Source organism: Simochromis diagramma, unplaced genomic scaffold (assembly GCF_900408965.1).
Source record: "Simochromis diagramma unplaced genomic scaffold, fSimDia1.1 OVJJ01000487.1, whole genome shotgun sequence".
NCBI lineage: Eukaryota > Metazoa > Chordata > Actinopteri > Cichliformes > Cichlidae > Simochromis > Simochromis diagramma.
In genome coordinates, this window is record NW_024387305.1 from 3,432,252 (window position 1) to 3,447,787 (window position 15,536).

Genomic DNA, 15,536 nt, shown 5'->3' on the forward strand with positions numbered 1-15,536 from the left:
CTGCTTGTAAAGGTGGGTGAATCGATCCAAGCATCTATACCAAAGCTGGTCTTGGTGTCTAACGTGACAGGATCGATATTTTGTTTTTATCTTTGAAGTTCAGCATGTAGCCCACTAAAGAGTTTTAAATAAACGGTTTTACTCTTCTTCTTCTTCTTCTTCTTCTTCTTTTTTTTTTTTTTAATGAAAAACATCTAACTCAAGATCTGAACAACGTCTGAAACTTTCTGTGTTGATTGTCACATCTATTTTATTTACAGCCTATAAGACATTTACAGATTGACCCAAAGTGATTTAGAGAAAGGCACATTTATATTCCAGGTAAAGTGGAAAGAGTGAAAGGTGTGGTTTTTGTATTAATCAATGATTATTGTGGATAGTAAAAATCACCTACCCTTAATATGTGTTCAGAATTTGCACATTAGTGATCCCATAAATCATGACACAATGCTGGCACATTGATAAGCTGCGTTTATAGATTAAAAGTATCTGTATCGGTACCGCTATTGGTAGTACTGGCCCTGTATTTACTTGGTATCAGATTGATACCAAAATTTGTAGTATTCCACAGCAGCTTATGTAAATAGCCAATCACACTGCAGAAAATCAATGCATTTAGGCCTCTAGACACAATCAAGGCAACCCTCTGAAGTTCAGACTGAGCAACAGTTCAAACATGGCTGGTTGTGCCAGAAGTGCTGGTAATTTTCCCACACAAACGCCTGGAGGGTTTAGAGGGATGCTCTCTTGGTGAAAATGTCTTGTTGAATGCAAAAGTCAGCGGAGGATGGCCAAAAATAACCATTTGTTACAATCAAGGTATGCAGAAGAGCATCTGTGAACAGACAACCTGTTGAACTTAGGTGGGCTACAGCAGCAGAAGACCACGGCAGCGCCACTCCTGTCAACTCAAAGAACAGGAAACCGAAGCTACAGTTTGTAGGGAAACACAAAAATGGGAAAATAGAAGACTGAGAAAATGTTACCTGATCTGATGAGTCTCAATTTCTGCTGTAACATTCAGATGGTAGCGTCAGAATTTGGCATGAAAGCAGCAAGTCTTGTATCAATGGCAGGATGGATCCAATGGCCTTATATCACACTCCCTTATCTTTTCTGAGGCACAAATTGCAGTTCTTCTTGGTAGTTAATTACTGAAATAAACTGTCTAGATCTTTGCATATAAATCAGCAAACTCTTAGGAGATCGCCCAAAGAACTCCCACTCCTGAGTGTGTGGTTTTGCGAATGCATCATCAGGCTAATTTTACTTTTGTCCACAAAATTGCTGGCCCTAGTTTTTTGAAGCCAGGAGAGGATTTTGTGGTGGCGGAAACTAAGTCTAATCCTAAGTACTGTGATGATGTTAAGATATGTGAACAGTCTATAACAGTAAAAACACCTTCGGGAGCTCAAAATCTCAATATATCAAGTCTCCACAGATAATTGGTGCTTTCTAGTGATTCTAGATGTAGATTTGTTTTTTAATATGCCAGCAATTTAACTAGAGGTGCAGTCACTATCAGTAGCTGCAGTCCAGAATCACAGGTTTGAATCAGAGGTTTTTTAAGGACTTTTTTAAAATGGGGTCACTGCATAGACCAAAAGAATCACTTGTGTGGGCCCACGGGAAATTATTTTTATCAGAAATAAATTTCACACTTGATGACAATCACTTGAAAATTCAACAGGTTATGATTTTAATTGTCAACCAACAATTAAGGAGACCCCCCTGAAAAACATAGCAGCCAGATTAATGCACAAGATGAAACTGAGGTAATGCAGTGTGGTTACAGCCATAAACATTGTTTATTCTATGTAAAGAGCAATATATCACACCCTTTATTTCAAGCTCACCAATGGAAAGTAAAGCAGTGGAGCAAACCACTGTCTGCCACAATTATCTGGATCTGGTTCAACATCAATATGATGTCACCAAATTTTTCTTGTTTAAGTTTGGTATATGTTTGTGAAGATATAAACCTAAATGTCTAATAAACTACTAGAACAGATCCAAATGTGGACCTACTGGAAAAGTGAACCCCTTCTACATTAGTCCAAGCCCTCAAAAACGTTCATTTAAATCAGTCCGGAACAGCAAAGAAACACACAAATCAACACAATAACAAAAGCTCCTTGTCAGAGGTAAATATCTACATGAAAATATCTAATCACTCAAATTAACCCAATTAAACAGAAAAACAATAAATTGCCTTTTTTTCCTATACAAACTTTTCTCAGTGCTCTGGAATGCCATAAAAACCTTGTCTCACATCAAGTGCTACATGTCAACTTTGCACACGAGTAACTGCATGCATACAAGTGCTACATATTTGTACATATAAACTGTACACATAAAAACCTTCATGCATTTACAATATAGTTTATCAAAACATGAAAACTTCTAACAAATTTTTCCCATGCCAGTATAAGCACAATGCTCTGAGGTTTGTGGAAAACCCCCCCCAAAGCAAACGCTTCCATCTTTTCTTCCAGGCTTGTGCTGCCGTTCGTCCTCTCGGCTCTGCTACGTCTTTAATCCTCTCTGAGCCTGCTTCAGCAACGAATCAAAGTCGAGGTCCTCAAACTTGGTCCTGGAAGGAGACGCTTCTGCGTCTCTGTTTGCATCTGAGAAAGAGAGGGATGTGCACATGTTCACTGCTGTGTTCAACAAGGTGAGGAGGGTGTCCGCGATGTGTATTACAATATAGTGTGAGAGCACTGTAGCAAATACAGCTTTTGTGAAGCTTCAAAATTTCAGTTTATGATAACACTGTTGCACTCTAACTCTTGACCAGCAGTGACACTGGCCCTTAATCCAAGTGCTTCATCTGTCTGCGGAGGCTGCGTGATAACCCACTCTGCCCTCCTTCCCTCTCAGCCTGTCTGTGTGGCCATTCTTTTCTATGAGCACTGGAGAGGATGTGTGCCCTATTTTCAATCAGCAACACCTGGGCCCAGAGCACCGGTGCTCTACAAAAGTCAATAGGGATTAGTTGCTGGGTGGCTCTCCTCCCTGAAGCCTGGAATGTTTATTTTAAACCAAACAGCCCTTCTAAGAAATACTAGAGCTGCTTAAAAAGAGCAACAAGCCCGTTTACTGGACCTGTGTGGATTCAGATACAGATGCACCTTCACCTTTACGAGGTGCCTCGGGCACAAAAAGTTAGAAAATCACTCACCTAATCAATTTATAACTTACACTAGTTACACCACCATCATCATTCATCTTTCTGATTAAGGTTTTCAGCTGTACACAGCGGTGCTGTTGGAGTGCTCTATTCTCACAGAAGTGAGTGGACTGTCATGATAGACTCGAATCGAACATGCTAGTCCTGCTGGGAAGTCATGAGGTGTTTTAGCAGTTGGTTTCTGTTTGTAATGAAACAGATTAAATGTGCACAATTATCATATATGACACCAATTTTAATTCCCAACCCAAAGAGATGACCCACACTGTACAGGTTGGGACACCTCTGGGGTGGCATCTTTGGCTCTGCAATTAAAGAGCATAAACAACAGTTGACTGTGTTGGGTATAAACCCCCTTTTTCCTGTGCTGAACATCTCAGCCTCATGTCTGAACGAGTACTGTGGTTTCTTTCTTTCTTTTTTTTAAATGCCCGAGAGCAACTTTCAATTTTAATCTGTTGGATTTAGTCACAATGTCACATCTCTACCACTTCAATTATTTTTTTTGGTTGTCTGGCTACATTTAATATGATTTCATTCAACTTCTTTTTTTCCTTTATTCTGGTAGAATAAACCAAGCGTGTTTCAGCCTGTCCATTCTCACACAGCTATTATAAGGCCGGGCTTTTATTCCCTTGCGGACGCCACAGATGAGTAGTTGTTCTTATTATATTTGTAGACCTTAGCTTGAAGCCTGCATGTGCTGCTGGTGCTCTTATACTGTGCAGAATACACAGTATACTGTCTGTACAGTCATAACAAATTGAAGGATACAGCGTGTGTAGGTTCACCTGCCGTTTCATAACACAGTAGTTTTTAGGGCAATTTTTTTTTAGTCTTTTCCAGAGAAATTTTTTGTTTTTTATCGGTTTGTCCGGTAACTCTCTCCTTTCACTATAGTGTAGTGTTTGTCTTGGCTGTTGGTGTTAGACCTACCGAGATCCGTGTAGTTTGTATTACAAAACTGCCGTCTTCCACCAAAGCAGATGTCGAAGGGCAGCTCATCAGGTTGCCGTAGTTTCCCACCATTATCGATGGCTGCGAAAGCATCTTCCATGTTGTAAAAAGTAACGAAGGCATAGTGGTCACTGTGGGAACCAAAGATGTTGAGTTTAATGGTGACCCATTTCACTGTAAAGCCAATAAAAAACGTGTTAAACTGTAATGGTGCATGCTTACCCCCTATCTCTGAAGTGAAGTGACACACACTCCACCTCTCCAAACTGAGAGAAGCGTTCTCTCAGTTCATCGTGAGTCATGGACCTGCGGATGCGGCCGACGTACACCACCCGGCGCTCGTCCTGTGTGAAAGAATTAAATGCGATATAGTTACCGCCCACTGGAAAAGTAAAAAAAAATATCAGTACGTCAGATGAGTTTTACTCACTATGGCTTTCAGTTTCTGAATCCTTATCTCGTGCTCTCTCCTGAGCTTCCTGGACTCTCTGCTGCTGCTGCACGGACGAAGAAAATGGAGAGTGAGATTTTGCTCCCACTGAATGTGTCAGTTATCGCATAAAATCAGGGGCAACGACAAGTCAGTGCGATTGTTCCTTATGTCAAAAGTTCGCACTAGTTCTCTTTGGAAGTTAGCAACAACTGCACTGTATCTGAACTGGATGGTTACAGCTCATCAACAATATTCACTGACCTGCAAAAGTCTCTCCACCGCTTACAGCATATTTGTGGAGATGGCGACCGAGACCGGGATGTGGACCGGGACCAAGATCTGGACCGTGATCTGCTGTATCTTGGTGTGCAGCACCCTGACCTGTACCGCCGAGGAGGGGATCGGGACACGGAGCAAGAGGGGGACGATGAACACGAGCTGCTCTCTGAACGCTTGCGATGGAGCCTGCAAGATCGACATATTGTAGCCACAAAAGGCAAAAGCTCAGGCTGAACGTGAATGATAGAAGATGAGTACCTTAATCTTTTTGGAGAGCGAGATGAAGAGCTGGATGAGGAAGAAGAAGAGGAGGACCGGGAGCTGGAGCTTGAATCGGACCGTGGTGATCTTCTCCTGTATCTCCTCTTCTCTCTGCCTCTGACAGGAGGGCTGGGTGGAGGTGTCGGGAAGGTGCATGGAGCGGTCTTGTCTTCACTCCTCCCACGATCTTCTTTGGCAGCACAGTCTGCAAACTGCAGAGCTCTGTCTGTGGTCTCTGATCTGGCCCTGGGCTGATTGAACTGATGCTGCAGCACAGACTGTGTTTTAACAGTTGTAATCTGGTTCTTCTCTTCACCTGCAGCTTGCGAGCCCTGGGTCATCACATGGTGCTCATTTGTGGTTTGAGAAGCATCCTTGAGTAAAGGGGGCTTAGCTCTGCTACGCTGAGAAGCATTTACAGGAGAATGATCTACAGAGCCGCAGTAATCGTGATCGGCAGATACGTGCACAAACATGTGGGAAGAAGCAAGAGCTGCAGCTGACTCTGACTGAGTTGTGTGAGTCTTCCTGGACGGCAGAGGACGGGGGTCAATTATCTGAATAGCCTTGGATGGAGGATTTTTCCGTCTTGCGGGCTGCTTAGTGCTCAGAATGATTTCAGTGCTGAGGGGCTCAGGGATATCCACAGCCTCCAACACTTGGAGTTTCTGACTTTCTGCAGTGCTTAAAGATTCAAGTGGTCCCACAGAGGACATCGCCGTTAATGAAGCAGCACGAACAAGCGCGGGCTCGTTCTCACAAACTCTCTCTTCTTTAGCTGGAGGAGGAAAAATGAAAAGAGGTTATGTATCACAGGACGTGAGCCTCCATTAGTACACCGCTGCTAGTAATCTGACAAAATTCACCTTGTGTTTCCTCAAACTGCTCCAACAAGCTGGTCAGATCAGTCGCTTCAATTCCTGATGAAGGAAAGAACAAACGTGAAAAGACCGCTTTGGAAGACGCTCGCCTTTAGTTCTCTCTCACTCCTATCATCATCACATTTAACTCAAAATAATAACAACACCATGTAAGCTCAAACTCCTTGGGCTTTCTTATTAATATGCTCTATGAGAAAACAGTAAAAATGAAGACTGAATCTTCTACTATGCAGAGTTTTTTGGACAGCCTTTAACTTTGCATGCGTCTCCTGTCTGCACACCTGTCTCCACGTCATCGTCCCACACAAGTTTTACCAGTTTTTCCTGGTAGTTCGCAACATGTTCCTTTCCTGCTTTTGTTGTGGAAAGCAAACAGCTTATAAGTACTCTACTGCCGCACTGTGGTGATCGCAACATGATATATACTAGCAAAAAAAGGAGAAAGTATGCTTCCTGGCACAAAACATAAAAAATAACTGTTGTTTTAAATCAGGCATATTTTGCCTTTGAAAATGTTTTCCCCAGATTCCAGTCTTTAAGTCGAGCTAACTGGCTGCTTCTACATTTATTTCACAGTCAATCAACTTCTGTATATTTCCTAAAATGTGAAACTACTCCTTTGTGTTTACCTGAGTCAGCTGTTGCTCCCTGCACTCTGCACCTGGATTGAGGAGGTGGTGGTGGTTCCTCGGGAGGACTCATACTGTGGGTTAGGACCTCGGTTACTGCTCCAGAATCTATGTGAGTGAGGGGCTGACTGAAATGTGGGCTGACAGAGGAACATTTTACTGGTCTCTGTGCGTCAGGACTCGGTGCCTGTGGAGTTTCTGGTAAGCGCTGGGGTCCTTTGGGTGGGCTCAGACTGCATTTTTGAATGTGTGATTTTATGCCCTGTGAGTTTTCTTGTCCCTGAGAGATATAGGAATCATCTGCTATTTCACTAAATGCTGTCTTCATATCCTGAAGCGGTGCAATGCTCTCTTGGCTATAATCTTTGATTAGAGGGGACACCTGGGGATTTAGCTCTGAGGAACATGTCTGTCTCTGAAGAGGTGCAGCTGAGGATTCAGTGTGGAGTTCTTGAGGCTGTCTGTTGCTCTGCAGGCTTGAATCCCTGGACAGAAACTCCACTTTAGGTGCTGATGAAGAGTTGGAAGTGGATGGTGATGCTGCCTGAAGAACTGGCAGGGAAAGGAGGACAGGATTTGGGGGGTCACTACTAAGTATTGTTGGCTTCTTCACTGGACTTTTCTGGCTTTCATGAAGAATGTCCGGCAGTGGACTGGCAGGCGAGAGGACTTTGGATTCAGTCCTTTGGTGATTTAGTCTGCTGTGATTTACATAAGTGGAAGATTTGGCTTCTGAGGAGTGAAGCTTGCGTGGTGAAGAGGCAAGATGGGATGACTTGAAATCAGGTTTACGGGGGTCTGGGTAGTGATGCGGCATCTTAGGTTTGCAGCCGTTTTGTTTCTGCAAACAGAGGATGGGGGTCAGCTCCTTAGGGGGCTCAGGAACAGAGGGCCACTTGGTAGTGTAGTTCCCCTGTTTCTCTACCAGGGGTTGTCTCTTCTGGCGCAGCTGTCTGTACTGTTGGAGGCTGAGTGATCTGGCCTTTGTCTGAGCTTTAGGCTGCTGGTCCTCAGTTTTGCTATAATTCACCTCTGAGGACGTTGCTGAGGCTTCAATTGCTGGATTTTCAAGTGTGTTTGTGCTGTTCAGTGGAAGTGACTCACTTTCACTAGTATGGCAATTTGTGGGATTGCTCTCATTTAATCCATTTTCCGATTCATCCAATGAAGCCACTCGAACGGGGCCAAAGCTCACTCTTTTCTTCCCTTTGGATGGGGGTGATCTGGAGTTTCCATTCAACAGCACGCTCTTCAGGACTTGCCCGCTATCTCTTCTTTCATCTACCTCATCTCGTATCTTGGTCTCTCTTACAGGCGCCTCGTCATCAGATACTACATTTATCTCTTCATCACTGTCTCCAGTTGGTCTTTCGTACTTCCACACCTCTTCCTGGGAGAATATGGTGGGATGTGTCCTCGGCTGATCCCCTTCCTCCACACGGAGCTTCAGACAGTAGGGATGCATGAGCTTCACCAGGCTGACGAGAGAAGTCGAGGTAAAAACCTCGACTTCGGCATCTGCCTTTTTATTTTTGGGATGAAACATCTGGCCTTGTAGCTTAAACATCTGTGACAGACCGCTTTTCTCTAGTTTGCCCCCCTCGCCTTTCTCCCCATCACTCTGAGTTGTGGATGCTGTAGTTGGTGTTTTAGATCTTGGTCTAAGTCTCTGAGCAAACGATGATCCCTATTAAAAATGAGAGAGAGGAGTCTCAAGATCTCATACTGCATCTGCTGCGAGTAACATGTCACTTCCTTCCTACCTAAACACAAGTTACCATGGTGATCTAAAAGAGCTGAAGTTGTGACACAGAAAAATCTTTATTTTATTTACAGACACCTCACTAACACACTAATCCTGCTTTGTAAATTTCCACATTAGCTGATCATCATTAGCTTCATGATGAAGCAGTCGAAACGCTTCTCCTACTTCTTCTCTGATTACTAGAACAGACTGTGGACAATACAAGTAATTCTTCATTCTAGTTTCTACTCACCACGGTGTTGTCCCTGTACTCTGCCTGGCGGAGGAACTTGGTGTCTGGCAGGGTGTCGAAAGGAGACAGAGTCCTGCCGTCATCCTCCACACAATCCAGCATCTCAGTCAGGGCGGACAGCAGGCGCTCGCTTTCTTCCTCAGCTCTGCTCTTGCACTGAAGCGAGAACGCCAAATCAAAATACATACACAGCCAGTGTGACTGAGTGAAATCATTTAGATGAATCTGCTTTGACTCTGACCTCCGATGCAACAGTGGAGTCTTCCAAGATGGCCAGGATGGAGTGATCCACACAGGACTGTGTGTCCATGTCCACGCCTTCCACACCTGCCCTGCTCAGGACTGGCTGTAAACACAGGCATGACACTTCAATGTCCATGTTATACTGATTTGCATGCACACACATTAGTATATTTACACCTCCTGCTTAATAAAAAACCCCAAAACACTCATTTCCTTGGGTGTGACCAAAAGATCAGGAAGCATGACTCTAACTCCAGAGCAAAAACAGGAAGTCCCAGTTCTGACAAAAGTTCAAAAAACTGTGATCAGATCTGATACTTGACTCATGTTTAAAAAGCGAGTACTTGTCTATCACACATAAACCCACACTGACTTATGTATCGTCCTAAATGAAATGCTGTTATTACAGAACATGATAGTTTGATTGCTTACTGCACTCAGCACTATCTGAAGCATTAGAGCAGCTGAACGGTGGTGCAGCTAAGTTGTTTATTAGTTTGTGGAATAAAGCGGTTGTGACTAAAATATTAAGACTGTCCATAATGTTGTCCATTTCAGGGTTTAACATAACCAACATCTCAATGACTGTGGGCCAGTGAAAAAAAGTGCATCACATGGACAATAGTAATGGACCACATCTCTTAATCTTCAGGTGTGTTCAGTCCTTCTGCCAAAGGTGCAGAAAATCAAGTATCTAGTGAAACATTTACAAACATTCGCGAAGAACAGTTTGCTGTAAAGAGCTTGATGAATTTGAGTGAGCTGCTGTAATAGGATGCAAACCTTTAACAACTCAGTTTGTGACATTCCTTCTCTCCTAGATTTTCCACAATCAACTGTAAATGGTATTACTGCAGAGTAGAAGCATTTAGAAACTTAGCTCAGCCACGTAGTGTCAGACCACGTAAAGTTACAGAGCGGGTCGCTGAGGTGCACAGGGCACAAAAGTCTCACTGCTCTGCTGACTCAGTAACTCCACAGGACCAAACCTCCTCTGGCATTAACATCAGCACCAAAACGGTCCACCAGCAGCTTTTTCTTACATCATTATTCACAAAATATTTTTTTTCTAAACTGCGTCTTTGGATAGCTTAAACATAAATGAAGCCATCCTTAACCACTCCCACCCACCACCTCATTACTATACAACGAATAACTCAATCAAGAAGCTGGTGAAAGGAAAGGTGCCTGTGTTACGTTGGATACTGGGTCTAATAATTTGACCTAAGAAACCCTATAAAATACTATTTATTTTTTAAAGATTTAAATCTGTGACAGCACACTTATAACTCACTGGGAAGCAGGAGTGCGCATCTTTGTTTTAATAGTATTTCATGTTATTAACGAACTTTGCCTATTTTTTGTGGCCGCTGTTTAAAAGACCCCTGCAACTTTTTTAGGCTCTAAATGTGATTATGTGGCTCATGCTATTAAATCAAGAACTGTGTGGGGTATTTAATCCATATACTATAACTAAACACAAAGAGGAGCAGACACTCAGTCAGACAGCAAAGGATTTCTCTTAAAGGAAAGAACAGGAAAGTGAAACCTCAGTTTTTAAGATCAAGTTGCGATGAATGAGTAGGAAGCCGACTAAGGCCCTAGAGGCGGGTGTAACATCTGTACAGCACCTCTGGGAAGTGAAGCAGCTCTCATTTCCTGCACTCCTCTAACCAAGCATTTGCTTGACAGGGCAGCGGTTCATTTCTGTGCCTGGAAATATGTTAAAATTAGGCTTCCGGCAGTCAAGCAAGGACAGCAGCTGGGGGATAGTTGAGGGAAATAAAGCAGCGTGGGTCGTACGGAGGGCGCTGCCTTATCTGAACATCTTGTACCTTCGCGGGAACTCACCGGCTTCCCTCCGTTTAAACGTCTAAACTAATAAACATCAAACTAGACACGAACAGCCTCATTAACTAGCTTGTCATTTAGCATTTCCCGCATCCAAACCGTCCAAATGACAGGCGGATCGATCCGCTCCCTGACCACTACCTGAGTAGTACTACGAGCTCGTTTCAGCCACGTGTCGTTATTCGCGCATGTGGCCTCGAGAGCAGGGGAAACACGCCCGACTAATGCACCGAAACCCGCCACTATGCAGTCTATTTTATGACCGATGAGCTAAAGTGAGGAAACCGGTACCTCGTTGGGGGTGTTGCTGGCCATAAAGTCGCTGTTGCCGGCATTTACTTCCCCGTCTTTCCCCCTCCACCGCGCCGCCATCTTGCCTCTCCACATGGTCCGCTGGCAGGCCGGAGGGAGACACGTGGTCACCGGTTGGAAGCGCGCGAAAAGCACTGATCTGAGATCGGATTGAACTACGTTAATCAGAGCGAGGACACGAGTAGAAATCAGATCCCAGGTCAGCTGTCTGCTCGTCACGTTTCTCATTGATTATTAATTAGTTTTAGCTTAAAAAATAGTTTTAGTGACCCACAAAGCGAGACGAATTAGGGACAAATAAAGGAAGCGGGTTTTGAAAATGAAAGGTAAAATAAAAGGCAGCTTATTAAAGGAATCGTTTTTCTTTTCTTTTTACAGGATCGTATTCAGAAGCACTTAAATGTTTCTGGACTGCTTTCATTCCACCCAAGTTATAATCAATTCAAACAAATAAGTAAAAAATTAACTTATTAAAAGTTGATTCTTGTTACAGGTTTAAATTTTTCATTCATTAGTTATTGCTCAAAGAGACACCTTGTGGCGGAAGAGTCTTGTTACAGATGTTATGTACAAATATAGATATAAGCGATAGAAAATGTGAACTCTCTATAAAAAAACAAGTTATAAAACCAATACACTCAAAGTGAAATGTTAAATTAAAATTAATTATTCTAATATGAATATAAGTGAAAATGGTCCAGGTAGGAGTGATTTCCTGTTCCAATAATAAAATATACCTGATCCACATCAGTATCTATCTAGTGAAGTATCTAGCAAAGTGAAAGCACTATTCAGGATTTCTGGCTCTTTAACTGATACCTTTCTTCTTCTTAATTTGTTCCCTAGGTTTTGCATTAAGATTTCATGAGGTACCCTACCACTGCTGTAAGAAGACCCACCCTCACAGCCTCCATAGTCTGGCCTCGCTGCTCTTCTTGCTCCCTGCTGGCTCTGGAGAAAAGATCTCACTTTGTGCAGAGAAGGACACATGCCACACAAATATGTATAATTTATAAAGTAGCATTTTAGCAAAATAAAGGCAGAAACAGTCAGATACAGCTCAGGCTGCCTGACATTTGTTTGAATCTGTTTTATGGCATGAAGCTTTGATGGAGAGAGCACTAATGGTGTAAGTGGGAGTTATCTTCTAGTGCTTTATTATCGCTGGTGTTATAATTGCTGAGAGTGTGGTAAAAATATCAGTGCAAATGTTCGGCATCAGCGGCTTCATAAAATGTTAGATACCATAATAAGCTACATTAAAACTCAGTCCTTGAAATGGTGACTGTAACCTCCTGGTTTCTGCCCCATCTACAAAACAGGCTAACTGATTGTGCGCATGTTCAGACATCACAATATTTGCTTTGCCAGTACTTTTCCGTTAGAGATTAACAACGGTTTTACTAACTTGTTTAACTTGAAATGGGACCTTGGTGAGGTCCAGTTTTTCCAGTTTAGTCTTCACGTGGACTCGAGGCCACAGAAAGCTTTAAATGAGTTTGATTGATTGTATTTATTGCTTGTTACTCATACAGTTCGGTGTGTTTGATGCTTTGTTTCGTTTCTTTCCTCTTCATCTTGTGCAGCTCCACATCATGTTAAGTCATATATGAGAAATTGTTATTATACATCTGAGTAATAAATACAACTGCTCAAATCAGTATTTTCAGCTGTGGTTGATTGCATTTGCATATTCAGTACATCAACTATGTGCTTTCCTCTTGTTTCCTTTTCTGTTTACTGTTACACTTTGTTTCTATTTGATTATGAAGTTGAGCCAATCATCGCTCAATCATTTCTGCAGGAGCTGAAGAGTTTGCTTGGTTTTGATCTAACAACAGATTGTTGTCTGTTTGTTGCCTCTGTCTGCACCATAACCAGATGAGGGTGGCCGTCAGTAGTTATAATGTCTCCCCATTTTGTGTGAGTCTTCACCTGCATGTGATGGCAAATACACGAAGCTTCAGACTCTGATCAGGTGTGGCTATATTATATTATATTTTTAGTTTATTAAGGAACTCCCTGATCTGTCTGACTCTGCCAGCCATTTGCCTCATTGCATGTGAATAAGCTGGGAAGAGGAAATGAAATAAAGAGACCTGGACTCTTATTACCTAATAAATAATAAGCTTTAAAAATAGAGATCTTTATTCACTTTTTTATTCACTTTATTCACCTGGTTAGCACTAAGTGCAGGATTTAACACAAAGGTCTTTTGTAAATGTAAATGTTAGATCTCCACCAGGTGAGAAGAAGCTAACCGGCCACTCACCCAAGTGCTGAACTAACTCATAAAACCTATGCGACGAAGCACGCTATGAGCTTTTCATAACTGACTGGATATTTTACGTAAAGGAGACCAGTGGTTTTAAGATAAACTGCCTAATTATTCGTTTCTGTACAAGCCAGAGGAGAGATATGCAGCTGAAGGTCAAAGTTGTTGTGCACACATCAGATCCTTTTTTAAAAATTGTGCACAAGTTGTCGTGCTGTATTTCCTTGAGAGTGTGGTGCTAATTCTTCTAACATATTATCCCAATAGAGCACCTCTCTCCCAGACTGCAGGCTTGCTTGTGTTTTCCAGAATTTCCAAAAATAGAGTGGGAGGCAGGTTTCAGCTATCAGACTCCTGTTCGTGGAACCGGCTCCCAGTTTGGCTGCAGGAAACAGACACCCTCACTACTTTCAAAATGGGGCTTCAGCTGTCTTTTTCTTTTAATAAAGCTTATATTTAGGGCTCAATCTGGTGACTGTAAACCATTTTTAATAACTATGCTGCTATAGACTCAGACTGCTGGAGGATTTCCCATAATGTACTTTTCACTCCCCAATGTGTTTATTGTTTGTGGTCTCTCTGTGCTCTTGTTTTTTCTCACCTCTTATTCTTGTCAATCAACAACAACAACCACAAGTTGCATGTAGATGCTCCTCCCTGAGCTTGGTTCTGCTGGAGGTCTGTTCCTGCTTGCTCATAGGGGATCGCCTGATTGCCCCTCTGATATAAGAGAAGCTCTACTTGCAATAAAAAACACCTTGAGATTACTTTAGTTGGTGATCTGATGCTAAATCAATAAAACAGAATTAAACTGAAATCAGCTGAATTGAATACTCAGCATAATGAAAGTCAGACAGATTAATTTCATAGCATTAATTTTACACTTTTATATGACTGACATAATTTAGGTCCTGGCTATTTAAATATATTTCAGGGAGAAATATCTCATGTTCCTATTTTTGGGTCATGGAGGTGGAAATATTCCACTGCTGCAATGTATTTTCCCCACTAGATGGTGATATTGTACACCTGCTATTACGTTCCACTCATTCTTTTGTTTTCTATTGGATATCAGAAGTTGTGAATCAGTTCATTCTCAACTCCATACCAGCCACCTACAGTTAAAGCTATTTAAATTTCCATAGGTATTTGCATAATAAATGTCAAGGTTGTTCACCTTTCTGTTTGTGCTATCTCGTATTATCTTGTCTTTTTTTTTCCTGTGGAGGACTGTGGATGTGTCTGTCCTGTTATCTTGTGCATACCAGGAAGGAGCTGACCTTTCTGCTGAATGTCATGGTGGAGTCAATGGCTGCACCAGATTAGCAGGGAGGAAAAATGTACTCTCTGATATACACTTTTAACAGGGTACCACACATACCCTGCTCATTTACAAGTCTGCCCGATATGTACCTATACTGTACGTCATGTCTACCTTGCAGTCTGCTCAGCTTGTCGCCTGTTTCCCACTCTTTTTGTTGCTTTATATAGTTTAATCCCCTGTCTTCTTCTGTTCTGTTGCTTCAGGTCTCTTCAGCTGCCACACACCGACGACCTCCCACCTCATCTTCCACAACTCTTGAAACACATTACTGCCTGAAATGGGGCCAAAGCATCCTCCAGTCTCCAGTGTGAGTGTGTTCAGGAGTGTGCAGAGGCAAGTGTTGTGTGTGTGTGTGTGTGTGTGTGTGTGTGTGTGTGTCAGGAGAGGCAGTTCTGTGTAAGTGGGTCACCTTACTGCCGCATCCAGCGCACAGCCACCCTGCCACTATATGTCCCCACAATCACGAACACCCACATTTAACCCACTCTCCACACACCACATGCCCCCACTTTTATCCTTTTTCTTCTTCATTTTTTATCCTTTTTAAAATTTATTCCTTAAAAATAAGGAAAATATAAAATTCACTCACTAAGTTCTTTTAAGTGCCAGCCTTCACTTTCATTCTTGGTGGGAAGAAAAGCTCTCCTGCTTTTCTTTCATGCCTCATCTGTCCGGTACTTCTCATCTTTTCCTCACTCTTGACCTGCAGGAAGACTCCCACAGTGCTCTTTTGGCATGTTTGAATTTTTAAAGAACCTGTGAGGTCTAAGGAATCGGGTATAAGCTTTCCTTTATCACTCTAACTCACACTTGCTGCATTTCTCTGTGTGTGTGTGTTTGTCTATATGACTTCCAGTCGTCTTGGCTGCTCGGTCATGCAATGTTTTACGTGTCTCTTATGTGA

General features: G+C 42.5%; 1 protein-coding gene across 2 annotated transcripts; it reads right to left on the reverse strand.

The window, feature by feature from the left end:
- Positions 1-1,675: 1,675 nt before the first annotated feature.
- Positions 1,676-11,135, reverse strand: si:dkey-93h22.8 (uncharacterized protein LOC449943 homolog). Of its 2 annotated transcripts, none has more exons than XM_040004845.1 (11): positions 11,013-11,135; positions 8,869-8,973; positions 8,628-8,783; positions 6,631-8,317; positions 5,987-6,040; positions 5,118-5,898; positions 4,842-5,045; positions 4,578-4,641; positions 4,370-4,491; positions 4,127-4,278; positions 1,676-2,627 (listed from the first exon to the last, which is right to left on the reverse strand). In XM_040004845.1, the coding sequence occupies exons 1-11, from the start codon at positions 11,106-11,108 to the stop codon at positions 2,527-2,529; spliced, it is 3,522 nt and encodes a 1,173-aa protein (XP_039860779.1). In that variant the 5' UTR covers positions 11,109-11,135; the 3' UTR covers positions 1,676-2,526. The 2 variants fall into 2 exon arrangements, with proteins under 2 accessions (XP_039860779.1, XP_039860778.1); XM_040004844.1 differs by having other exon boundaries at positions 4,578-4,644.
- Between the last annotated feature and the right edge of the window lie 4,401 nt (positions 11,136-15,536).

Bases quoted from the DNA above. Each gene is read 5' to 3' on its own strand.
- si:dkey-93h22.8 (XM_040004844.1), bottom strand. From the start codon at position 11,108: ATGTGGAGAGGCAAGATGGCGGCGCGGTGGAGGGGGAAAGACGGGGAA. The intron at 5,046-5,117 runs GTACTCATCTTC...TCGATCTTGCAG, and splicing joins CGCTCTCCAAAAAGATTAAG to GCTCCATCGCAAGCGTTCAG. The intron at 4,279-4,369 runs GTAAGCATGCAC...TGGTTCCCACAG, and splicing joins CTTCACTTCAGAGATAGGGG to TGACCACTATGCCTTCGTTA.